The sequence below is a fragment of the Gopherus evgoodei genome, chromosome 2 (assembly GCF_007399415.2).
Source record: "Gopherus evgoodei ecotype Sinaloan lineage chromosome 2, rGopEvg1_v1.p, whole genome shotgun sequence".
Lineage (NCBI taxonomy): Eukaryota > Metazoa > Chordata > Testudines > Testudinidae > Gopherus > Gopherus evgoodei.
Window position 1 is genome coordinate 654,736 of NC_044323.1, and position 26,752 is coordinate 681,487.

Sequence of the window (26,752 nt, forward strand, 5' to 3'; positions counted from 1 at the left end):
GTTAGGCTGTGTGTGTATTTTGTATAAATAATGAAGAAAAATAAGTGTGAAGATGTATGAGTGGGTCTTACTTGTAATAAAACACTATAAAACTAGTTTGAATATATGCTTACAGTCATTTATCTATAAAATAGTATACAGGTTGGCTTAAATGTATACTTAATTGTTTGTGGAAGTAGGGCGGGGAGGGGCATCAGTGGTTGTGTATCTGGGGGTATGTTTTGCTAAAAAAGAATAAGAATTTTATGGGCATTTCAAAAACTTTACTAAAAACTAAGAATCCTCTAATACAGTCTAAGACAATAGGTGCTAATTTCTAATAAATATCAAAGGTTATGAAAAATACATTACTTTGAGTAAATGGAATAAGGGAAATTGGAATAAAGTTTAGCCATGTAATTCCATTGTGGTCTCTCTAGCAGTTTTTAAAGACATTTGCCAAAGGAAATGTGTAAAAAGAGGAAATTTTATTCCTGGTCCACAATTAAAAAATATATATATATTGCTAAGTTTACATAGGTGTTGTACAAAGTTGGCTACATGTATATGCATACTTATTTTGCTTGGGATTAATTACACTTTAATATGATACGGAGAATAATCCCATAGAAGGCCACGAGATTAGAACAAACCTACAGACTGGCTCAGGAAGATGTGATGCAATTCGATAAGGTGATATTGTGCAAAAGGTCCCATAGTTAAAGAATATCTTCTGATATGCTCAGCCAATGAGATGTGTTTTTGTCCTATGGTCCCAGAACAGGGGTTTCTGCCATTTGTCTCATGCCAGTCGGGGGAGGTGGGGGGTTCTCTTCCCTGTGCCTTTTTCCTTTTTGTGTTATTTTAAAAAAAACTTTCCTGGTCATCTAAAAGGGTGTTATCAGGAGGAGGGAGAAAACTTGTTCACCTTAGCCTCCAACGATAGAACAAGAAGCAATGGGCTTAAACTGCAGCAAGGGAGATTTAGGTTGGACATTAGGAAAAAGTTCCTAACTGTCAAGGTAGTTAAACACTGGAATAGATTGCCTAGGGAGGTTGTGGAATCTCCATCTCTGGAGATATTTAAGAGTAGGTTAGATAAATGTCTATCAGGGATGGTCTAGACAATATTTGGTCCTGCCATGAGGGCAGGGGACTGGACTCGATGACCTCTCGAGGTCCCTTCCAGTCCTGGAGTCTATGAGTCTATCTCTGAAGGGAGGCTGGAGAACAACTGTATCCTGTACAATATAATTAATTCTCTCCTTATATTATGTGTGTATATATCTATATAAATAAATAATAACAAAAAGAAAATCTAACTATACACACACAGTAGTTATATTTTCTCTGTCACTAATACTTTGCAACCCGTGTACAGTTGTTTAATGAACTTTATTTGAAACTGTACTAACAGCATATGACATTTTTTCCTTTAAAAATGCATGATTATATGTCAGTAGTAATACTTCTTTATTCCTCTGATCTTAAGGCTTTGTTTAGAAATGCACTAAATGCATATAAAGATATTTTTTCTAAAAATTAGAAAAACGCATGTATATGTATTAAGGTCTCCTTTTCTCTGTCATTAAGCCTTTACACGATTGTTAATGACTTTCTTTGGAAATGTACTAACTGCATATAAAATTATTTTCCTCTCAAAATGCATTATATGTATGTATTAAGTAACAGTTTTGGTTTATTCTTTTCTAGTAACCTTTTCTACAATTATTTAATAGATTTTATTTAGAAAAATACTAATTCCAGAAAAAAATATTTTTCTCTAAGAATCCATCTTAACACTTCTCCTTTATTCTTCTGTCATTAAGACTTTGTACAGCTGTTTACTGTAGAATTATACTAACGGCATAAAAGACATTTTCCGCTATAAATGCACAATTTTATATAACACTCCTTTATTCCTCTATCATTAAAGCTTTGTACAATTATGTAATGAGTATTTAGAAATGTACTTAATGCATAAAAATATTTGTCTGTATACATTTGGTGTACATATGTATTATATTTGTCTATGTATTATACATATATATGTATGTACTACCACTTCTTTATTACCATCTTTAAGACTAGGTACAATTATTTAATTATCTTATTTTAAAATGCACAAAAAATTCTCTCTAAAAATGCATAATTCTATATATGATGTATTAACATTTCTGTATTGCTCTGACATTAAAGTTTTATTTAGAAATGCACTAACTGTGTATAAAGATTGTTTTTGTAAAATATAGTGTTAATATATATTCATTAAATCTGTATTCTGTAATTACTAAGGTTTTTGTAAATTATTTATTTCTTTTATTTTGAAGTGCATTAAATAACTGCATTAAAATCATAGAATCATAGAAATGTAGGGCTGGCAAGGACCTTGAGAGGTCACCAGTCCAGCCCCTTCACTGAGGCAGGACCAAGTAAACCTAGACTTAAACCTAAACCTGTTTTTCTCTAAAACAGAGAAAATTGCCTGTGGTTTTACATGTATAGATGTGGTTGACATGCATCTGACGAAGTGGATATTCACCCACGAAAGCTTATGCTCCAATACTTCTGTTAGTCTATAAGGTGCCACAGGACTCTCTGTCGCTATGTATTAACACTTCTCCTTTCTCTGTCATAAAGTTATTACATAATTGTGCGATAGCTTAATTTAACAAAGTACTAATGCCATAAAAAAAAGTCTCTAAAAAAGAATGTTAACACTTCTCCTTTATTCTTCTATCGTTTAGGCTTTGCACACTTGTTTACCAGACTTTATTTATAAATGTACTGACTGCATAAGAAGCATGTTTTCCTCTTAAAATTAGGAAAAGACATAGATATGTTTAATTCATTTATTTTTAATGCTTCCAGTAAAGATAAATTAAATAAATGAGATGCATTTACATATCTGATAAACAAAGCTAACAAATTGGGGGAAGAGACAGCCTAGCTACACCTCAGCCAGGAAGAGAAACTTTATCTGAGCTATAAAGATGGGGGGAGCATCTAAACCGCAGATAATGTGCAATTGAATCAGCTGACTGAATGCAATAGTCGAGTGTCATGGAAGGTCTTTCATGAATGCCTGTAATACACTGTGGTTTATATTGTAAAATGTATTAAAACTATAGGAGGACTTATGAATATTCATGTATTTCATGTTTTAAAGTGTGTGGTCCAACAAAGGCAGGAATAGTTCCTGTGCAGACAGCAGGGGGAGGGCAGCTATTTACCTGTCTCTTGGGTAAATTAAGCATGGTAGCATCAAAACGGAAGCCCTATTTACATATGGGGAATGGGAAGCTCACAGGAAGGGAACAGGGTGACCAGACAGCAAATGTGAAAAATCGGGATAGGGGTGGGGGTAATAGCAGCCTGTATAAGAAGACAACCCAAAACTTGGGACTGTCCCTATAAAATCGGGACATCTGGTCACCCTAGAAGGGAAGGACAGCAGGAGTTCACTGCCTGGTAGACAGATCAAGCTGAGTATCCAGAAGGGCTTCTTATCTTCTGAAGCAAGATCATTGAACTCTAGGCGATATAAGCAAGGACAGATGATAAGCCATTTCAGGCATCCTTCACTAGATGGACACAAGAGGTCAGAACTCTTGCAAGCTTAGAAAGACAGGTCCTTCAGCCAGGGGGAGCTAAAGTCTCTGAAGCTGAATTTACATGAGAAACCTGCTTAGGTAAAGATCTTTCACCTCGGAAGACAAAGGAAATCAGCCCCTTGTGATTTTGTGAAAAGTCCTGAGAGAAAGTCAGCCCTGGCTGGGAAGAAGAATGACTGGTGAGAGAGTCAAGCATCAGAGGGGTAGACGTGTTAGTCTGGATCTGTAAAAGCAGCAAAGAGTCCTGTGGCACCTTATAGACTAACAGATGTACACATGCATCTGATGAAATGGGTATTCACCCACAAAAGCTCTGCTCCAATACATCTGTTAGTCTATAAGGTGCCACAGGATTCTTTGGTGAGTGTTTTGAACATAGCTTGTATCTTGCTAAATTAAGTTTAAGATATTTAGATGTGTTTTCACTTTTGCTTATAACCCTTTCTATTTTTTTTTCCTTTTACTTAGCATCACTTAACCTATGTCCTGTTATTAATCATTTTGTTTTATTTTACTATAAACCAATTCAGTGCTGTGTTTGAAGGGAAGAGTATATTCACTGCAGTTAAGCTAATAAGCTGTGGTGTGTTTTTGTGTCTTTAGAGGAACAAATGAACTGTATTATTTCTCCGAACAGTCTAGGACATTGCAGAGTTCATGGTTTGGGAAAATTTGGAACCGAGAGTGTCTCAGGGTGCAAGTAGTAACCCAGTCTGACGGAAATCCAAATGGGGCTGTATTACACTGCTGGGGTCACAGCTGCTTACCCAGGACTGTCTACCACACAGACACTCAGGGTGTGACCGGCATGCTGGTTGCGAGCTACAGCAGCAAAGCATTGTGAGGCGCCCAAGGTTAAAGGGCAGGCGGTGACGCAACCTCTCATTGGTCTGGGTTTGCATCCCACACCGACTGGATCATGACACTAACCTTTCCTTTTTAAATGAGCTCTGTGACCTACACCAAGGATGACTCTAAATTCTAATTGCTGCTCAGACAGCTCCTCCTTCGGTTACCATGGCTAAAGTACTTAACCAGCCTGCCTGAGTTTCCCAACCTGTAAAACGAAACAGTTCAGGGAGTGTTGTGTGGATTAACATGAACAAAAGGTTTTGAAATTAAAAAGTGTAAACGGGAAGCATCATAGATCCTGCTATCACAGAGGAGCCAATGCAATGTTACCAAATTCCTTCCCAAACCTTAAAACAGAGTCTGATAAAGTCCTTACCTATCTCCTGGTCACACCTGGTTTATAATATTGCACTTCTTGTTTCATAGTCTTCCAAAATCCTTCCACTCTGATCTGTGGGAGGTCCTGAATTCTGGAGCTAGCCTGTTCTATTAGCTGTGATAGTGAAACATGTCCATGGGCCAGAGTTTTATAGATTTCTCTCTAAATCAAAGTAGTCAGAGGTCTAGCCACCAGCAGATCAAATAACGCCATGTCTAACTACTCATATCTGCACCACGATTGCAGGCAGAACAGTGCAAACACTATTTTCGGGCACAATATTGTTCCCATTAGCATGAAAGCGAGGTTGTGACACAGCTGATATTAGATACTGTATCCGTCTAATCCTTTGTCATGTTCAATGGCTTCCTACTACAATCTCGGACATTAATTCAAGATTGTTCTCCTCATTGCAGAGCTCTCAGCAAACTCATTCCACCACCTCTGCCCTTGTACAGCCACCCACACTGTCCTCTACTCATTGTGCGCCTCCTCCCCAGGGTTGTACTGAATGTGATAGTACAGACACTACATGGAACACTTTGCGTCTCCAAGACCCTGACCCACTTCCTGTTTTCTATTCCCTTTGGATTAAGATCTTCTCTGAACGCTATCACCTTTTCCAAAATCTCTGTTGCGATCACTTCTCATCCTCTCCTGTCAGTGACTAGAGAGCTTTGCTGCTTTTGAAAGCTTTGCTACTTTTTTCCTTTCCAGCCCTTTACCTTTCTCTCAATGCCCTCTGCATACAAAGATTCCCTTTCTTCCCCAACGTCTCACTGCAATATTTTGTGTAACTCACCAGTATAGGGATCTCTCGCTCCTCAGGTCCTCGATGCATGCCTCCTCCGTCTTGTCCACTGTAGCTACAAGGCAGGGGTCAGAAATAGTAGAATCTGTTTATGGAACAATATACAATTAATTTAAATACTGGCTGGAAGGAATTATAAATGATTATTGAGCAATCTGCTTGTGAAACTGGAGGTGAAGAATGATCCAAAGCAAAGAAGCTATTAAGGAAGCTGCAGAAAAGTAAAATGTCTGATAGGAGGTAGGTCCTGCTCCCAACTGCGCATTCAGAACAACACTGGTCTCTAAGCCTTGACCCTCCAGAACCCACAGCGACTAGAGAAAAAAAGCTAGAACTGGGGACAACCCAGAAACATCACCGATCTCCAAGCTTCTAATAAGGGAGTGGAATGTTCTCTTCACCCAAAGGGATCAAAGATTCATAGTTCTCCATCATATTCTTGTAAAGCTCCTAAATGATCCCACTTCTCCCAGGAGGAATAGAGCAAGATGTCATCAAACGTCACCAGAACCTGAAATCATGAGTGTTCACACGCCACACTTTCTTACTCAATTACATTATTATTAAATAGGAAGAGGAGGACAATATAAAAATCCTCATATAAACATTCCTCACATTCCCCTAGTATCATCGTTGTGCAGATTACAGCCAACATGTTTGTTTTGCAATTCACATTCCTTTGCATCTTCAATTCATTACTGAGAGAGTCAACATTTAATTAAACTTGAATACAGCAGTTCAATTAAACTGCTGAATAAAATGTATTAACTGAATAGCCATGTATCTTGAAACACAAACATATTTGAAATGCCCAGATGATCCAGTGCTGGGGATCACAGGAGTGCCTCACAATTATCTTCCTCACAACACTCCAGAGAGATAGGCAAGTACTATTTTCCCTCACTTCTAAAACAGAGATCTTAGACCCAGAGAGGCAAAATTCCAAGTTATCAGTGGTAGCTTCAGTGTGCCCTCAGTTCCTGGGTATCTAACATTATAGATCCGAAGCCAGAATCTCAGAGGAGGAAATAGCCAGGTCAGCCCTACGTGTCTGAAGATGGGCAACCGGGAACGGAGGGATCCATAATAAGAGACTGCTTTTAAAAATGTGATCCTCACTTTTTTCCTAGATTTGGCTAAACTCTACTTTATTGTCCATTCATTCCCCGCAGCTGTCTGCTCTGCCCACCTGTTGCATCCTGTCCATCACCTAGACTGCAATCCCTCTGAGGCAGGGACTGTTTTCTTTGTTACTTCTCTGTACAGCAGCTAGCACAATGGGGCCTGATCCTAGACTGGGGTTTCTAGGCACTACGGTAGCATAAATGACTTGCCCAAAGTCACACCGGAAGTCTCTGGCAGAAGCAGAAATAGGACCCAGATCTCATGACTCTGTTGTGTGTGTTAATCACAAAAACTTCTTTCCACCCATGACACCTCTTTAATGTCTGACTCAGAGTCAGCCTTTGCTCCTACCCCCCAGCACCAGCTGAGATACTGTCACCTTGAGAACTTCACCATTAGTGCCCAAGGGAGTCTCAGAATCCAAAAGTTCTTGTTCTCCAGCAGTTTCTCCATTTTCTCTGCAATAGATTGTACTCTTGAATCAGAGTTTCCAGCACGGCCCGCTTACTTCCCAGCTGGTTAGCAATTTCCATCACTGTCCTCTCACAGTCTATTAATTTCTTTTCAGCCGTTCCCATTTTCCCCTCCTGACTCAGTAATCGTGTGGCAAAGAATCCACCTTCCCCTCCCCAGCTTGAATTGCAGCCACTATTGTCCACAGGGAAATCTCTGCACTTTGCAATGAAGTTCATTCACAGGCTGCAGGGGGTTATAAATGCATTGGATGCCATGACTCCATAACCCATCCCAGAACCCGTTTCCAAGGACAGAAAATTAGAGGAATGCAAGGTCATATTCTCCCCTGGCAGTCAGCTACACGAGACAGCTCAAGAGCTCTCACTTGCCACCAGTGCTTCTTGAGCTTGGATCTTTGTTCTTACAGGGTCACATTCCAGTTGAGATACTTTACGGTTTATTGAGGTGTTCATTATGAAGCTGATTGAGGAGGGAGTTAAATCTCTTGACAGCCTAAATTGCATTGGGCTGAAACTTGACATGCACATCACTCACCAAAGCAGGGCTGTTTCATATCCTGCCCCCCAAATTCTTTACATCAGCTTTCAGATATTTTCTGTCTCTAGAGCAGTCCCAGATAAGTCTCTGATCCTTTTGGACCTTGTGTTTGTAAGACAGACTCTGGCCCCCATCCTGCAATCAGATCCGCATGGGCAGATCATATGATGTATCACAGCAGCACCAAGAGGCCCCAACTGAGATGGGACTCCATTGACCACAGCACTAGACAGACACATGCTAGGCACACAAACCAGTGCCCCTGCACCCACACTGATCTGACTGCAAGATCAGAGGCTCATTTAAGAAAAAGACCTATTTAAGATGCTTGGTGTCTTTGTCTGAACTGGTGACTTCTGTTATTTGGTTCAGTATGTTCAGTTTACATTGGTTTGCAGAGCAGCTTCTGCACAAGCCTACAAACTCTTTCACCGAAGCACCTATAACTTGAGAATAATCCAATTCCACTGACAAATACTTATCTCAGAGGGACCCACAGCCCATGTGTCAAGACAATAAGAGAAACATTCTTAAATCTTTAACATTTAGAAAGGAACTTTAATTTAAAGACATATTGAGAAAATAGAGCCAAATTCTTCTAACGGCTGCATTCAGTGCCTGTACGAAAATGAGAGCAGAACTTGATGCTATGGGTTTAAATTAAACTTAAATACAGAGAGTGAAACAATGACAGCCCCTAAGGTTTGGGTTGGCTGGCCTGATTCAAAGGATTACCAGTCTGGGAAAAGGAAACCTCCTTCCAAGCGTGACAATAAAAATAATACATATGCAGTCTGGAATGTACAACACAATTGTCTTTCCCCACCTGAGAGTGGAGTTGTGTTGCACGTGCAGCCAATGCTCACAGGCCAGCGCTGTCCCTTTCTACTAGCTGGACAACACACAAGTCTGAGTTTGCTACAGCCTTTGAGCCAATAGCCCTGAGTCTCTCAGCTGAGGCAATACAGCTTTATATTTTCAGATCCTAGATTAAATGGCTCACCTGAGCAGGAGCCCACGTTCAGCCATGATCCACCTTCCCAAGCCCAGATGCAGAAGGAATTCACTGGGGCCAGAGGACTCCAGATCTCACCCCCTCATCTCTGCATAGGGGTGGACATTAGTGTTTCCTCAACTCTCCCTCTCCCATGCTAGGCTGGGCAGTCCCAGTTTCTCCTCACTAGGCAATGGGCACAGCAGCTATGCTGAAGAGACAGAGTGCAGCCTGGAAACCAGCCTGTAGCCATTTAAAGCAAAACCCAGAGAAAATTCTTCCCCAGCTCTGGGCGTGAGCAGTACCACCTGCACAGGGGAAGAGCTCACAGAACAGGCCAGTCTCCAAATAATATGGACACCAGCAGTGAGGCCATAGTTCAAATGCTGAGACAGTCCTTGACCACCATATCACTGACTGGGTTTATACTGGTTCCCACTATCTTTGTAGCATATCTTGTTACTTTTTAAATTCTCTTGAGCCAGAATGCTTGTATTTTATCTGGAAGAAGAGAATTCCAAGCATTACAGCCATGCAATTAAAACGGTCAGAGGAAATATGTGGTATTATAATTTAGTGGAGGGAGGTACGACTGCAATTTCCAATGAAATGCTCTATTGCAAAATCAGGTTGTAAGGGCCCTCTAAGCAAGGGTAGTCCAGTGATTAGGCTGTTGCTTCGCATGTCTAGGACCTGAGTTCAATTCCTTACAGCATGTGAGGGGATAAACACATTACAGGTTGCAAAGTACTTAGACACTATGATAATTGGGGCCACATAAGTGCTTAAGATAGGGCCAGTGCACAGCTAGCTAATACATTACACTTTATATAAACAGATCATACTCTGATACCTCTAATGAGATGCTTATTTGTAGACAGCACACAATTTAGTCTGAAAAACATGTTAACAGCTTAAAAAAATAAACAAACGCCATGGTTTATTGGAGATATTGTCCAAACTGGTGCACTTTATCTATAGTCAGGCCAGAATAAGGCGCTGGCAGCATTAAAATCCTATTTAACTCACCCAATTGCTGGCCATCTGCACAGGGCAGAATTTCATCCAACAGGCGAGCATTCTGCATTGACACCCAGGAGCTGACTGTACTAATACAACTTTTTCGCCCAAATTTCTCTAGATTTAATCTGTGACAAAGCCAATAAAATTAAACTTGATGCCACTAATCATGGGAACTGCAAGAACCATGAAACGACAGAACTGGAATAATCACGGAGCTGTAAGAATTTCAGAAAGGCACTGGGAGGAACGAGTAATCCAGTAGCACAAAACTGGATTGTTTATAGCCCAGGATGAGGATCTATTGGTCCCTCACTCTGCACTGACTCCAGTGTGACAATAAAATGAAATTCAATACCTGAATATTCACCATTCAGTGGATCCCTGGGAAACACCTACTGACCTGGGCACAACCGGATCTAGCAAGGGCTGTTTCCTAAACCCAACCAAAGGCTTTATTTCTATTTCCACCCTGTCCCTGGGCTGCAGGAGATTCAGAGCCATCTCTTCTACCCCAAAACACACACAGATGAGCATCTGAGACACAGCCACCCCACCCGTGCTGCTGCTGATTTTTCCCATTCACAGCAGGACACACTAGACAGGGACACTGCACAGGGAAACCAGCACCTGGCTTCACATCAGTCTGAACACTGTGGTGAAAGTAGGGCTAGGAGGACTCCTCCAAGGATCCACATACTCACCAAGGTTCTCCCAGCCCTGCCCTCCCCTCCCAGACCTTACTGAATGAACATGCACTGAGCCAGTGCCCCAGGGCAGTGCTCTTTCAGATGAAATAGAACACCACAGCCCTGACCATAAAGCCCATTAGAGAGTTAGCGTATATCCGCAAACTTTCTAAGGCTGAGATGGGGCAGCTGAGAACAGCTGGCCAAGGGATGCTGTGGAAACTTTACCACTTGGGTCATTCGAAATTAGAATGACCAACACACTTGGGATCATCATGTGTTGGCAGGGAGACAGACTGGATAACTGAGTAGATCCTTTTCATCACAAGAGCAGGATGTTTACATCAGTCAGCTAGACAAATTTACACTTTACACTGTCTCCCTTCCCAGAAGGGTAAAGAGGTGGCTGGCTGGCTTCCAGATGGCATGACTATTTTAATGTGACTGGGATTCTACTGTATTGTATAATTAATGACTGTGTTAGGGCAAGCCATCCTTTATCATTTTACATCTAAATAATCCATACAAAATTCTTTTTGTAGTTTCTGTGTGGATATACGAATAACCTCAACCGGGACTGGCGCATATACCATTGCTGTGCACTGTTAAAGAGATGCCATGTTCCACCCTGGGGCAGCTGCATCTCAGCAGCAGGTGACACAATCCCTCTAGAAGGCATGTAAACCACTCCGGGATTTTCCAGATTAAAAGGAACGATGTACAGTGTGATATTATATATTTAAAAAAACTGAAATCTTAAATTTGCTTATCAAATAAAAGTTACTTCACATTTATTATCAAAAGGAATAGATTTAAAAAGCAGTTAGTCCTACTTCAGCAAAATATCCTGTACATTATGATGAATATTTACCCTAAATTAGCTTTTTCTGGTCTTTTAAATTTTGCTGCATGTTACTTGCTTTGTTTTACACCAAAATATCAGTCCCTACACACTGTTGCACCACTGCTTCCTTCCACAAAGACTCCTGACTCAAATGGCCCGGGGAGATGCAGCTCCCATTGGCTCCTACTCCCCCGTGTGCGTCCTCAAGTGGTACTTAAGGGACTGTTTATATCGGAAGCACTTCGTGCACTCAGTGCAGGGGTAGGGCCTCTCGCCGGTGTGAGCCCGCTGGTGCTCCAGCAGGTGGTGCTTCTGAGTGAAGTTCTTGCCGCACTCGGTGCAGTGGTAGGGTCGCTCCCCAGTGTGGATGCGCTGGTGCTCCAGCAGGTGGTGCTTGCGGATAAAGCCTTTGCCGCACTCAGCGCAGGCATGCGGCCGCTCCCGCGTGTGGATGCGGTAGTGGTTGGTGAGCTTAGACTTCTCACTGAAGGTTTTCTCGCACTGGGTGCATTTATAGGGCCGCTCCCCCGTGTGAGTCCTCTGGTGCCTGAGGAGATGAGAGGGGCGACTAAAGTTTTTCCCACACTGAGGGCATATGAAGGACATCTCGCTCTTCCCAGTGTGGATCCTCTGGTGCATTATCAGGCTGATCTGCAGCCGGAAGCTCTTCCTGCACTCACTGCACGTGTATGGCCGCTCCCCCACGTGTGTGATCTGGTGTTTGCTGAGGCTTGACTTGTGGCTGAAGCTGCTCTCACACTCTGTGCACTTATAGGGTTTCCCTGCCGGCGGCGTTCTCTGCTCTGGCTTGAGGCTGTGCTTGTCTCTGAAGTTCTCCACACGCCGGGCCGGGCCGACTCCCCGTCGTGTGTGGCTGCGCTGGTGCAGGATAAACTGCTGCTTGATCCTGAAGCTTAAGTCGCACTCATTACACTCGTAGGGCCCCTCTTTGAGATGGTTCCTCTGGTGGATTATAAAGTTGATCTTCAGCATGAAGCTTTTCCCACACTCAGGGCAGATATAAGGTCTTTCCCTGGTGCGGTTTCTCTGGTGGACGATGACTGTCTTCGTTTCACTGGAGTCTCTTTCACAGGGAGTAGATTGCCCTGGCCTGTTTCCGATTAGAATTCTCTGCTGCATTTTGGAACTGCACTGAGCTTCACAAGTTGTCCCCTGCTCATGATTCTGGAAAATCTGCTGCTCTGCTCTGCCTGAGAACATGGCATATGGCTCCAAGGTGTCAGGATCATCCTCCTCCTCAGTTTTGATCACAATCCCATCATCTGAGAGAATTTAAAAGAGAACCAAGACATCATTAATTTCATCTGCTTAGGATAAAGGAAGCCTCTTATGATTAAGACATTCTTGATATACAACGGAAATTGCCTGAAGAGTTTTTAAGAGCAAGTGACATAAGAACGGCCAGACTGGGTCAGACCAGAGGTCTATCTATGTCAGTAGCCTGTCTTCTGATAGCGGCCAATGCCAGGTGCCCCAGAGGGAGTGAACAGAACAGGGAATCATCAGGTGATCCATCCCCTGTCGCCCATTCTCAGCTTCTGACAGACAGAGGCTAGGAAGACTCAGAGCCTGGGGCTGCATCCCTGACTATCTGAGCTAATAGCCATTGATGGACCTATCCTCCATCAACTTACCCAGTTCTTTTTTGAACCCTCTTATAATCTTGGCCTTCACAACATCCTCTGGCAAGGAATTCCTGCCAGAGTCCCTGTAGAAACCCTCTGGATTTGCTACTTAGAGAGGCAGTCAGAAGATGTTGCTTGCCTGTCTCAATGTTTGGCAATCCTAGGACATTACCAAGGACACTGGAGAACATTACAGATTCCACCGTTTTAGAGCTGCTCAGCAGTTTGCTGCCATTTTCTAAGATTTCGTTTTGAGGGTATCAGGCTTTCAGCTGTCCCTGTTGCACAGAGCTATTAGGGCACCACTGACATTCTGCTATCAGGTTAATGCAGCTTGGCAGGAAACTGTGCAAGGACTTTGGCTCCATCATCACTCCTGGTAACTCTGTTCTCAAGGCTAGAAGTCTTGCGTTAATCTGTCCTCACTCTTCCAAATGTCAGTGATGTGCTGGTAGGAGCTCCCAGGAGCCCTTTGTAAAAATTCTGCTTTCAAATTGAGACAGTGTGGGGCAGTTTGCCTGTCTCAGGTACAGTCACTTCCCTCTTTGGCTCTGGATACACCAGACCCTACCAGAGAGGACTTAGCCTGAGGTTTTCATTGTAAATATTCTTCTGAAGCACCATTTTTTTTGCATTTGAAATTGATTCTATTTCACTAAATCGCAAGAATTTAAAAAACATTAACTGGGGATGGACCCATACAGATCACCCTATAAAATCCCATATCAGTGGGCTTTAGATCAACACCAAATGAACACTGAGCTAAATTGTCTGTATACTCAGGATATTTTTTCAGCAAACCTCTCCAGCAACGTGCAGCTTCATTTAAGCATGACTCCTCAGCAACGTGTCTCCCTACTTGGGTATGAGGAGGCACATGTGTTTAAATGGGAAAATAAATTAATCTATTCAGCAGCCCCCTCACCCACTTCTCCCTAAAACAAATGTGGCTTGGCATACACTTCAGGGACACAATTCTGTGGTGTCTCTTTGTTAATAAAATATTGGTTGAATATAGATCATTCTCAGCAAGATCAGAAGCACCCTCAATGACACTGTGCAGCCCTCAACCTGAGAACAGCGCTTGTTTGCCAGCCTCAAGTCCTGCAGCAGGAGTCTGACTCGGTCTTGCCATTTGTATATATACAAAGCTATTAGCTTTTACACTGTAGAGAGTCAGGGTTTGTGAGTGAGACACAGCTCAGTTCCTACAGGACAGCACGACACCACCACCACAGCAGCAGCAAATTATCATCACATGCATCAAGGATCACTTAGGATGGAGCTAAACATATCTATGAAATAAACTAACTAAAAGTCTTGTCAAAAATTGTTCCAATTCACTGTGTGTGGGTAGGGGATAGGTGAGAACACAGAGGAATGCACATATAACCTAGATAAATAGTTGGCTGCCAGCTACTGAGACAAACAAGAAAAGGTTTCTTAAATGAAAGAAAGGCTGTCGGGGGGGGGGGGGGGGGAAATGTGTGTGTTTACTGATCTTCACAAAAGCCAAAGAGATCCTGGCAACACAAAATACCATAAAGCAGCACATAATACTTAGTTACAAAGTGGGGGACTTTCATCCACGTTTCACTTTGGATGGTAAAGTCCTGGATGGGATAGAGCACTCCAGTAATGTTAATTTGGCTAAAACAATTTGATCCATTTTAGGTTTGTTTTAGGATTCTCCCTCTGCATTCCCCAATTGTAGGAAAAGGATGTGTTAGGTAAAACGGGCTGAAATCACTATGACCGCACGGAACTAGGACGAGGCTGGCTCTTCCTTTTCGGCCACATTAGCAAGACAGACTTAGCAGAATGAAAAACATTTGCACTAATCACAGGACCCAGTTAACCATCACTCTGGGTCTCCTTGGAAATCTTGGCATGGTGATCAGGCCCCTCTCGGTTAAGTATGAGGTAGACTCTGCTTTCCACTGGGCGTGGTATTTGATTAGTTCCCAGTTATGCTACATGGCACAGAATGTCCAAGGTGTACATACAGGCCCGGTAGATAGTCCGGGTGTCTGCATTCCCTAGCAGGTTCAACCAATAACTTTATACCCAATTCCTTGCCTTGTACGAATAAGCCCTTTAACAGGTTACAAGACTTAACTCTAGTTCCTAGTAACAGTCATTCTAACACACTTCCACTTCTACCTTAATCCTATTTTAGCTTGTAGTATTTACACAGCAGTTTTCTTCTACCCAGAGGGGGTTGCTTTCGACAGCTGACTAGGGTGTGGTAAATCCTCAGGGAAAGCACTGTTTGGGGATATCCGAGCTTGTTTATCTCTGAGGCACTTCATTTCTCCGGTGTTTTGATCCAGTTTCTGAGCAGACTAGCTGGTGATGGAGAGGCAGATATGGCTGGCTAATGCTTTCCTCCATTCCATGTAATGAGAGTCTGCAGTGTGGGCTCACTGGCATTTTACAAGATGTTGCACTGTAACAGAGTTCCTCTCACACTCGGTGCATTGGCAAGATGTCTCACATGACACAAAAAGTGGTCGAAGCCTTCACCCCACCAAGAACATGCTAGTGACCTGTTACAGCCTAATGAATGAAGTCTCTGCTGTGCAGTAGGACTGGTCTTCAGAGAGACGTTTCTGACATGTACTAGATGTGTCTGGTGTGTCTTACTCTGGAGTCCTGTGCCTTGATGTGTGACTTCCGCTGCTCTCGTGGTCACTACTTCCACAGGTTTTCCTCCTGCATGGGTTTCTGGGGGGATTTAAGACTGTTCTTTTGCTTAAAAGTTTCCCCCCAACCCAGGCAGACTCTGGGCTTCCCTCCTGTATGGATTCTCTGCTGCACTGTACATCACTGCTGTACCCTGGAGCTTCTCCTCACTCTGTACATTCATACAGTCCTGCTTTTGCTCAGCTCCTCTGATGTAACACAAGGCTTCTCCTTGGCCTAAAGCTTTTCTAACATTCAGCACTCACCTGTGCAGTTACCCTGCTGAACAATGACTCTTCTGATTTCGCTGAAATCTGTTTTATATTCGGTGGACTCATCCAGACAGTTCCCTGAGGGGTTTCTCGGAGGCGTTACTGAGCCATACGGACTACCATGGGTTACTTCCTGGTCTGGATTCTGGAAACTTCCTTCTGATCGTTCCAACATTCTGTCCAGCTCCAGGTTTTCAGGGTAGTCCTCAGGATGAATCTCCTCTGTTTTGATCACGACCCTTATACCTGCTTAAATAAAGAGAGAACCCAGATATGATTCATTCCACTGAGCTGAGATATAAGAAACCATTAGCAATAATCCTTTTCTGATTCACAGAGAATTCTCATCATGGAAAGAATTGAGGACACCACAATTTTAGGGCTGATTTGCCATTTTTGCATTTTCCTGCAGCAGGTGATTTGCCCTGACCTTAAACCACTACTGCCGAAGTCTTTAGTAGAGCCTCAGTCACCTCAAACATTTCCGGAGTTAATGATCTTCCTAAATCCCAACACTGCAAACTTCAGGAGGGTCCAGAATCTGATAGCCAGTATAATCTCCTTCTCCAAGACCATCTCACCCCAACCCTCCATCACCTTTCTGTGCAGCTCCATATCCAGCCTCTTAGCTGACTGCAGCTGTATTGTCTTCCCTGCTGAGTCACTCCACCACTTACAGTGCCCTGTTCCCATGACTCTCTGCAGCCTGGAGAGTCACTATTTTGTAGGCTGACCTATATCTGGATGCTGAGTAATTACCTCTCCAAACCTTGCTCCTTGGGTCTAAGATTGTCCCTAACCCCAACTATGCTTTCCCTCTCCCCTTACTGTCTCTGTTCTTTCCTCATTGTAGCAACCCAGCAAGGAATACTCTGCCCTTGTTCTCTCTCTGCTCCATCTCTGATAGAGCTCTGCTTTCTGCCCAGAATCAGTGCCCCCTGATGTGCAACGCACCATATCATTATTCTTCTTCTCAGATGCTACAATTAATACATTTACCCTGTATTGTGTTTATCTGCTACTCACCTGCACTGGGGTCAGTAAGGATCTCTCTCTCCTCATCCGAGTCCTGCTGCCCTCTGACCCGTGACTCTACTCCTTGTTCGGTATGTGACAAAACATCAGGTTTGGAAATTGCAGAGTCTATTCAATGAGAAAGAGATTATTGTGCCATAAGCTTTAACAATGTTTCCCCTCACCTGGATATGATAGGTACAGTGAACGGACACAAGAATGTTTTAATGTAGACTCTGCAAAAGGGAAATGAATCTCATGAACATTTGACTGGGTTCCCTAGATGAAAATCAGGAATTTCCAGGCCTAATGGAATTTGAGACCCCTCATGTACAAAGAAAGGATTAAAGGGGCACCCTCAACTTCAAAACAAAAACAACCGCGCTTAGAATTTTTCAGCTTCCTGGATGAAATCCTGGTCCCACTGAAGTCAACAGTAAAACTCCCATTGACTTCAATAGAGCTGGCAACCCACTCTTGCTACAACTAACACCTAAGACAAATGTAACTGTCAGAGTAGGCAAAAGTTATTCCTCTGTTTCTTCCAATTTGTTCAGTGTGCGGTTGACAGCACTGCCTGCACAGGCAATTCTACTGTTTCTCCTGCATGTGTGTGTGTGGTGGTTGGGACTGGTATGTCTACATTGGAGTTGGAGGATAATTTCCAGTTCAAGGAGACATGGACTAAAAATAGAAGCGTAGCCACGATAGCGTAAGCACCAGGAGAGGTTAAGCACCTGAGTAACTACCTAGAGTTTCAGATGGGTTTGTATTTGGGACCGGCAGTTCCTCCTTCTGCTTGTGCCATTGCCCCTACACTGCTATTTTTAGCACACCAGTTTGATCAGAGCTAGCACAAGCATGTCTGCTTGAGCTGGAAATTACAAACCCAACTTGGGTCAACTTTCCTTGTGTGTGTGCGTCTCTACGCGCATGCATACTCAGGCACAGGTGGGCTTCAAACAGCAAAAGGAGAGTTATTTTCAACTTGTTTAAAAAATGCAATAAAGTCACAAAAATCAGCAGGAGGACACAGGAACCAACATAAGACCTGAAATATTATATTTAACTCGGAGTCTGAAATCAGCTAGATAGTGCCCCTTTAGGGTACTTGCTCTTTATCATAATGATTTGAAAAGTATCTGCGTACAGGAAGCATTCCTTGCCATTTTCCATAAAAGTCACTTCTCCCCCACCCCCAGATTCCAGAAGTGATGACCAACCACCACCCTTTAGCCAAGGAAATTTTGTGGGGGACATTTCAGAGGAGTTCAGCATTGGCCAAACTCCACTCCCACCGAAGTCAGTGGTAAAACTCCCATTGACTTAAAGGGGAGCAGCACTAGGTCAATGCTGAAAGTCAGCCTTTCATTGTGTGTCTATACGGCATGTCTACAGCAGCTTTTATATCCAAAGCACCATTTTAAAGAGAGCTCAGCACTCCTGAAAAGCACTGGATTAAAACTTTTGGAGACCTGTGTCCTGTGCTTATCCAGCAAATAGGTGCAGCATAAGCAGCCAATGCAGGCTTTTCCCATACTGCTCTGCCAGCATGTCTCAGCCCTGATGTGAGGATCACCTAACAGTGTTTATAAGTAACACTAAGATGTTGTTATGGATATTTTTAGTAGAAGTCATAGACAGATCAAGGGCAATAAAGAAAAATTCACGGAAGCCCGTGACCTGCCCGTGACTTTTACTAAAAATATCCATAACAAAATGGGAAGCTGAGCTGCAGGGTCCCCACACTGTCCCGCAACGGCTGGGCAGCTGCAGGGACCCACTCAGAGCTCCGGGGGGGCCAGGGCCACTCAGAGCTCCAGCCACCTGGGGCAGATTCCATGACTTCTGCGACCATCGTGAAAAAAGTCAGAGCCTTATTTCTAAGGGATGAACACACTCATGTCCAGTAACTATCCAAAGCTAGAAAGCAAGGGAAGGAGGGGTACAAACCTCGTGCATTTTTAAGTCCACTTTTAAAAGGGAGCTGACCTTCTGTCATAAAGGCACTGAGGACACTACGTGCTGACCCACCAAAAGGAATGAAACAATACCCTGAGCTGAAGCCAGCCTGTAAAATCTCTGAAGTTCATTTATAACAAACAGGTGAAAACTGATCTTTACCCAAGGAGATCAAAGATTCATAATTGCCCTTCATCACATTCTTGTACAGTTCCTTCTGCCATTCGTCTAGTTTCTCCCACTCCTTCTCATTGAAATAGACTGAGACGTCATCAAATGTCACGGGCACCTGGAATCACAAATATTACACACTTAGCACATTCTGCAACACTTATATCTTGGGATCTGATTTCTTAACTTCAGCAAAAGAGGAATAAAACCTCTCTCCATCCCACTCAGATGTCAAAGCTAATTCAGTGAGGTAAACAATCCACAACACAGAAATCTATTCACATGTGTATCTGGAAACAATTCTCAGATTCCTATTTCCACAACATAATGGATCTCAGTTGAAATCCTGGTTCTGAACACTGCTGGCTTCAAATCCAGATCAGAATTTATCCAAACCCCACAGATCTGATTCTGATCTCACTCACATCAGTATAAACTGGGACCTAGGCCACCGAAATTATTCAAGTTATAATGTGTGTCAAATTATTAAATGAGATCACAATCAGGAATCATGGTTGATCCTCATTTCTGTGAAGGACATAACCTCAAACCCCATGTTCAATTGCTGCAGAACTCTGGAGAAATTCTGTTCCAGACCTGAGGTTCACAGCTTGGACTGTCACTAGTTATAATACAAATCTGATTCAGAAATGTTTACAGTTTTCAGATACACACAGAGACAGCTCTTTTCTGCAGAGCTGGGCAAATATTTTATAATTTTTCATTCATACAGTGAATTCCACCTGATGCAAATCATCAAACAGATTGCAGTTTTCAAGGTTATTTGCCAGCTAATTATTTCTGAAGATAATTCCAAACTGCAGCTAATTTGCAAGGACTTTGTTATGAGTATTTGCAAGGAGCAGTTTGGATTGGACACACAGCCCTTTGTTTCAGTTCCGATTGGACAACTATGACTCAGAATGAAGTTTCCAGTCAAGGATTCACACTTATAAATTTGATAGTGTCTGTGAATATGCAGCACTGTTTTAAAAAAAACAACAAAAACAAAAACACCATTTTCATGACATTTCCACAAGTAAACGTGCTTGCTAAAATATTTGTGAAGTGCAAAAGCTGTCAATGCAAATAAGAATGAACATTAAAGGAACTTTTATTTTTTCTTTGGTTGCATTATTCACCCAGTCTCAATTTTAAGTACATCAAGCCTGTTTCCTTCCTCCCGAGTCCCAGCTATGCCCTTTTGCCTGGCACCAGAGAACACCTACCTGTTACTTCCTGCCACCCTTCCCTATCCTCAGACACCCCTTACCTGTTCTTTTCTGCTGCTTGGTTGCCTCACTAATAACAGATTGTAAAATCAGGGACTCAGTCTGGCTACTGAGGGCATGGATCAGCATTCGCGTCACACTCCCCGTCAGTACCTGGCCTTGGCCGCAGAAACTAATGATCCACCAGCAGACCAAATACAATGATGAATCCTGGTCAGGTGCCACCTGAGGCACGTTATGCATACACTAAGAAGTCTGGCTTTTGGTAGAAGACTGCCAGCCATGAACCATTACCCCCAAATCCTAATGAACTGGATCTGAGAAATTCTTACTTTAAAAAAATCCCTACAGAAGAAAAAAAAATGTAGTACATCAGAAGCAGGAAGCTGGCTAAACAATCAGTGGGACCACTGGACAATCAAGGTGCTAACGGAACAGTCAAAGAAGATAAGGCCATTGCAGAGAAACTAAATGAATTCTTTGTATCGGACCTCACTGCACAGGATGAGATATATTCCCACACCTGAGCCATTCTTTTTAGATGACAAATCTGAGGAAGCTTAGGGAACAAATTGATAAATTAAACAGTAATAAGTCATCAGGACCCGACGGTACTCACCCAAGAGTTCTGAAGGAACTCAAATACGAAATTGCAGAACTACTAACTGTGGTATGTAACCTATCACTTAAATCAGCTCCTGAAACAGATGACTGGACAATAGTTAATGTGACACCAATTCTCAAAAAAGGCTCCAGAGGTGATCCCGGCAATTACAGGCTGACAAACCTAACTTCAGCACCAGGCAAATTGATTGAAACTATAGGACAGAACAGAATTATCCAACATGGATGAACACGTTTTGTTGGGGAAGAGTTAACACAGCTTTTGAAAGGGAAATCATGGCTCACCAATCTATTAGAATTCTTTGAGGGAGTCAAACAAACATGTGGACAAGAGTGATCCACTGGATACAGTACACTCAGACTATCAGAAAGCCTTTGACAAGGTCCCTCAACAAAGACTTAAGCAAAGCAAGCAGTCAAGGGATAAGAGGGAAGGTCCTCTCACGGATCAGTAACTGGTTAAAAGACAGGAAACAAAAGGTAGGAATAAATGGCCAGTTTTCAGAATGGAGAGTGGTCAATAGTGGTGTCCCCCAGGGGTCTGTACTGAGACCAGTGTCGATCTACATATTCATAAATGATCTGGGAAAAGGGGTGAACAGTGAGGTAACAAAATTGGCAGATGATATAAAATTACTCAAGATAGTTAAGTCCAAAGCAGACCGCAAACAGTTACAAGGGATCTCACAAAACTGAGTGACTGGGCAACAAAATGGCAGATGAAATTCAATGTTGATAAATGCAAAATAATGCACATTGGAAAAGATAATCCCAACCATACATACAAAATGATAAGAGTCTAGATTAGCTGTGACCACTCAAAAAATATATCATGGAGTCAGTGGATAGTTCTCTGAAAACATCCACTCAATATGCAGCAGCCGTTAAAAAAGCAAACAGAATGTTGGGAATCATTAGGAAAGGGACAGATAAGACAAAAACAACGAGGAATCCAGCGGAAATTTAAAGACTAACAAATTTATTTGGGCATAAGCTTTTGTGCATCTGAAGAAGAGGGTTTTTACCCACAAAAGCTTAATCTGAAGAAGTGGGTTTTTTACCCACAAAAGCTTAATCTGAAGAAGTGGTTTTTTTACCCACAAAAGCTTATGCCCAAATAAATCTGTTAGTCTTTAAGGTGCCACTGGACTCCTCGTTTTTTTGTGGATACAGACTAACACAGCTACCACTCTAATAGATAAGACAGAAAATATCATAATGCCTCTATATAAGCCAAGGTGTACATGCATCTTGAATGCTGCATGCGGTTCTGGACACTGCATCAAATAATATCTCAAAAAATATATATATTGGAATTGGAAAAGGCACAGAAAAGGGTAACAAAAATTATTGGGGTATAGGACAGCTTCCATACAAAGGGAGATTAGAAAGACTTTTCACCTTGGAAAAGAGACGACTAAGAGGGGATATAATAGAGGTCTACAAAATCTTGACTGGTATGGAAAAAGTGAATAAGGAAATATTATTTACTCCTTCCAAGAACTAAGGGTCACTCAATGAAATAGGCAGCAGATTTAAAACAAATGAAAGTAAGTTCTTCTTCACACAACACACAGTCAACCTGCGGAACTCTTTGCCAGGAGATGTTCTGAAGGTCAATACCAGAACAAGGTTCAAAAAAGAATTAGATAAGTTCATGGAGGACAGGTCCATCAATGCCAGGATGGGTAGGGATGCAACACCATGCTCTGAGTGTCCCTAACCTCTGTTTGCCAGAAGCTGGGACTGAGCAACAGGGGATGGATCACTTGATAATTCCCTACTCTGTTCATTCCCTCTGAAGCTCCTGGCATTGGCCATTGCCAGAAGACAGGACACTGGGCTAGATGGACCATTGGTCTAACCCAGTATGGCTGTTCTTATGTTAATATTTTTGTTCATAACAGAGACAGTCCCCTCTGATCCACTTCCCACAAACAGCTCCCGAGAGGGAAAAGAGGTATGAAGCTAATAAGGGGAAGTTTTATTTCTGAATGTCTTTGAGCTCCTAGTTTAATTAACTCTCACCCGGGCTCACTTGTTCCCAGCTCCCCCCAATCCCTGACTCCAGCCATAGTATATGTGCTACTGTTCTCTAGTCTGCAGTAGGCACTTGTAAAACGTGCCTCTAATTCTGCACCCAAACTGCAGGCTTGAGCTTGCATGCAAAGCTCTAGAGCCTGGTTTAACATTTAGTCTTCCCTGCCAGCACTAGCTGAGATATTGTTACCTTAGGGACTTCTCCATTAGTGCCTGGGGGGAGTCTCAGGATCCAGAAGTTCCTGTTCTTCAGCAGGTTCTCCATGTTCTCCAACCTCTTCTGCAGCAGCCCGTACTCCTGGATCAGAGTTCCCAATGCAGCACATTTACTCTCCAACTGGTTGCCAAGCTCCACTGCTGTTTTCTCACAGTCTATTAATTTCTTCTCAGCCATCCCAGTTCTCCCCTCCAGATCCAACAACCGTGTGGCATGAGAATCCACTTTTCTCTCTACGGCTTGAATTGCTGCAACAGTCAGGGAAATCTCTGCAGTCTGAGTTTCTCTTTCAGAAGTTCGTTCAGGGACAATGGGAGGTGGTAAAGGAGATGGGCACTGTGTCACTGCATCCAGTTCTGGACCCTGTTTGCAAAGACAGACATTAGACGTGGAGTTGTGGTCACATGGTCAGCAATAGAGAGAAACAGAGCAACAGTCTCCTGCTCTTAGCAATACCTGGTATTGGATCTTAAGTCTTATGGGGACATTCCCACGGGTTTCAAAAAGCAGTCAGTGCACATATCGAGTTACTGCTCATATCTAAGGGACCCACAGACTTCAGTTAAAGGGAGAGTTATTTTTCAATTTTGTAATTGATTTAGAAAAGGGGAAATTAACATCACTCTCTTATATGTGTGTAGTCCCTTTCCGCTACATGTACCAGACTCTTAAATAGTATTTAGATTGTTGAGAGTCGCAGTATGGATTTGAAGCCATTAAGCAGCTCGCTCCTATACCATCCTTAGGTTACATTCTCACTGGAATACACAAAATAAGGGAGAGACACCTTGTCAGTTCTCAGGAGGAAAACCTGCAAGGCAGACACTGGCTGCTGCTGGAAATGGTTTTGGCAAGTTGGTTCTGCACTGATGTCTAAGCAAAAATTTATCAGAAATTCAAGAGGCGCTGTGCTACTGAGGTGCCATCTTTCAAGGTATGTCTACACTGCACTCTCGGTATGGCAGTAATACATGCCCCCCAGCACAGGTAAAAACAGCAATGCAGACACTGCTTAGGAGAGTAAAGACAAGGCAGAATCTTCCGGTCTGTACCCTACACAGCTCTCTACAAGCCCAAGCTGTGCCTCCCTTGTATATACTGCTAGATTTAGCAGTGTAGTGACCCACTGTCTCCCTGCTGGTCGAGCATTTCCCCACCGCAAGGAAAGTTCTGGGAGGAGGGAAGATCTCTGCAGCGAGGAAAGGCTCTGGCAGCAGGAACTGCCGGAGTCTTTCCCCGCCACAGTGAAAAAGACTCCAGCCGCAGGAAAAGGCTCTGGCAGGGAAGAGGCAACAGGAAACGTTCCAGCAACTGCTCACTGCAGAAGCTTTCCCCGCTGCCTCCCCTTGCTAAAGCCTTTGACTGCTGGGTGTAGCTACATACTACAGGGTGGTTGCAGCCTACCTATGACTGCAGTGTGCAGCTACAGAGACCCCTACAAGCCGTGACCAGTGGTGTGCAACACAGACATACCTTCAGATGAGAGAGAAAAAGTGAGAACCTGACTCTTTGTGGTGCTTTAACATTCCTCAATACTTTCCACAAGAGTCATGGTATTAACAAGAGAATTCTGGACTTTCCTCCTCCGTAGATTTCACCTACAGAATTAGTGTAATAGTCATTTTTTATATCCTGTCCTGGACTTTGCATACATGTGTTGCACACACTGGTAAAGAAGGCACATTCTACCTAGAGGTCTCTCTAGGTTTAGGGAGCCCAGTAGATATGAATACTTTTTATGAAAAGCTTTTGAATTTGGGGGAGGGGGGAAGGATTAAAGTAGCCATACAAAGAATAATAAAAACCAAGTAATTAAATTAGAGAAACAAAGCCACCATTACTAACAACACAGAGCCCTTAAGGTCTGTTAGGATGTGAAATAAAGTCACGGAAATGGGATTGTGAGTTATGGGTCAAGTCAACAGACACTTTAGGGTTTCACCCCTCCAGTCCAGACTATGAGAGAAAAGAAAGACAAAATTCAACACCTGAAGTGTTGGGAAATAAAAGAAAATGTATTATTAACCATCATTATTAACATAAACATTTTCCCCTTAGTTAGAGAGAGGGACTCTCCAATTGTCACAAGGTCCCATAAAGCTCATTTCTGCCACCTCTGGAAGGCGGCTGCGATGCTACTGTGTGTGCGCGCAACACAATACCCTGAGTTATGGTTCGACAACCAACGGGTATGAACTGCTCCCCTCGAGCTCCGCCGTAGGGGCCCGATCCTGCTCTCCTGGCCAGGCTGGAGCGTTGGCTGGTGCCAGGGCGGGCCTGGCTGGGAGGCCGGTCCCTGCAGCTGGGGGAGCAGCAAAACCCCGGGCTCTGCTCCCCAGACCAGCAGCAAATGGCCCAGCACAAGCGGAGCGGCCCCCGGTGTCTGAGACACACCAGCCGGGTCACCCGCCCCAAGGGCTCAGGCCCCTCCTCCCCATTCAGCTTCCAGCCGGGACCGTGCCCTGCCCCGGGGGCGAGCGGGCAGCACCGCGCTCCCCGGGGCCAGGCCAGGGAGAAGCTCGCCAGGGCCCACTCCAGCTCCTCCGCCAGGCGGTTTCCTGCCCCGCTCGGGGAACCCCCGCCGGGCCCTCACCTGGGCAGCGGCCCGCTCGGCCATGGCCCTTTGTTCCCGGCCCAGGCGCAGCCGGAGCTCGGATCTGGAGCTCGCCCCTCACCGCGGCCCGGGGGCGGACATGAGCGTGTCCCCGCAGCAGCGTCCCGGGCCCGAGGAGCTCCGCCGCCGGCTGGCCCCAGGCAGGCACCGGGCGAGGCTGCCCCGCGGGGACCCGGGGAAGTCACGACGAGACTCGCCCCGCTCCGGGAACGAGCCGCGCGGCTGGATCCCAAGGGGGCCAAGCCCGGCCCGGCCGAGCCCGAGCTCCGCTCCCGCTCCGGGCTGGGCAGAGTCCCGGCGCCGCCTCGCCACGGGCCGGCCCCGCTGCCGGGCGGAGCAGAGCGAGCGCAGCCGGCAGGGAGGGAAGGAGGGAGCCGCGGCCTGGCTGCGGGGCCGGGAGCTGCGTGCGGGGAGGAGCCGGCCGGGGAGCGGGGCCGGCAGCGGCCCCTGGCGGCGGGTGGGGCGCAGGGCACCGGCCGGGCAGGGACTCGCCTCTCCGCGTCTGCCCGGAGCGCGGCCCCGCGGGCAGGTGGCAGCAGAGCCGCGATGGCTCCTGCGTCACCGCTGCAGCCGGGCTGGGGTCACTGCGAGCGCCGGCTCCCGGAGTCAGGGGATCCCCGGCGCTGCTTCGGCTAAGGGGCTGTCAGCGGCCGCTGTCCCCTAGGGCCGCTACCCATCAGCCGGGGCCTTCCGGGCTCCCAGGGCTGGGCTCTGAGCGACTCACCTGGCTGCCCCCGGGAACCCGGGCGGGCTCACTCCAGGACCGGTCTGGTACCTCCTCCTCCATCCCCTCTTCCGACGCCTCAAGGGCCGGGGCAGCGATCACGGCCCCTGGGTACCGCACTGCCCGGGGGAGGGGGGGTTTGCACAGTGACACCATCCGACCCCCAGCGCAGCGTTCCCCGGCCCAGCTTACTCCGCACTCCCCAGCCCTGTCACCGCGGGGGGCAGCGG

The 26,752-nt window shown here is 44.6% G+C and overlaps 2 protein-coding genes across 6 annotated transcripts in view; both read right to left on the minus strand.

The window, feature by feature from the left end:
* The window catches only part of LOC115645272 (zinc finger protein 777-like), a 46,962-nt gene extending 41,165 nt beyond the window's left edge, over positions 1-5,797 (minus strand). The window contains exon 1 of one of the 3 annotated variants that reach the window (XM_030549656.1): positions 5,627-5,797. In XM_030549656.1, coding sequence (XP_030405516.1) covers positions 5,627-5,665 — 39 coding nt within the window. In that variant the 5' untranslated portion in view covers positions 5,666-5,797. The remainder of the gene's footprint in view (positions 1-5,626) is intronic. The other 2 variants (XM_030549654.1, XM_030549657.1) reach the window with 2 other exon arrangements.
* Positions 5,798-8,311: 2,514 nt separating this feature from the next.
* The window catches only part of LOC115645276 (zinc finger protein 777-like), a 28,380-nt gene continuing 9,939 nt past the window's right edge, over positions 8,312-26,752 (minus strand). Inside the window, exons 1-6 of one of the 3 annotated variants that reach the window (XM_030549672.1) lie at positions 25,778-26,026; positions 23,158-23,547; positions 19,063-19,189; positions 16,951-17,067; positions 15,919-16,170; positions 8,312-12,604 (exon numbers count right to left, since the gene is read on the minus strand). In XM_030549672.1, the coding sequence (XP_030405532.1) occupies positions 11,505-12,604; positions 15,919-16,170; positions 16,951-17,067; positions 19,063-19,189; positions 23,158-23,547; positions 25,778-25,801 (2,010 nt within the window). In that variant the 5' untranslated portion in view covers positions 25,802-26,026 and the 3' untranslated portion in view covers positions 8,312-11,504. Of the gene's footprint in view, positions 12,605-15,918; positions 16,174-16,950; positions 17,068-19,062; positions 19,190-23,157; positions 23,548-25,777; positions 26,027-26,752 lie in introns of those variants that run through there. The other 2 variants (XM_030549671.1, XM_030549673.1) reach the window with 2 other exon arrangements.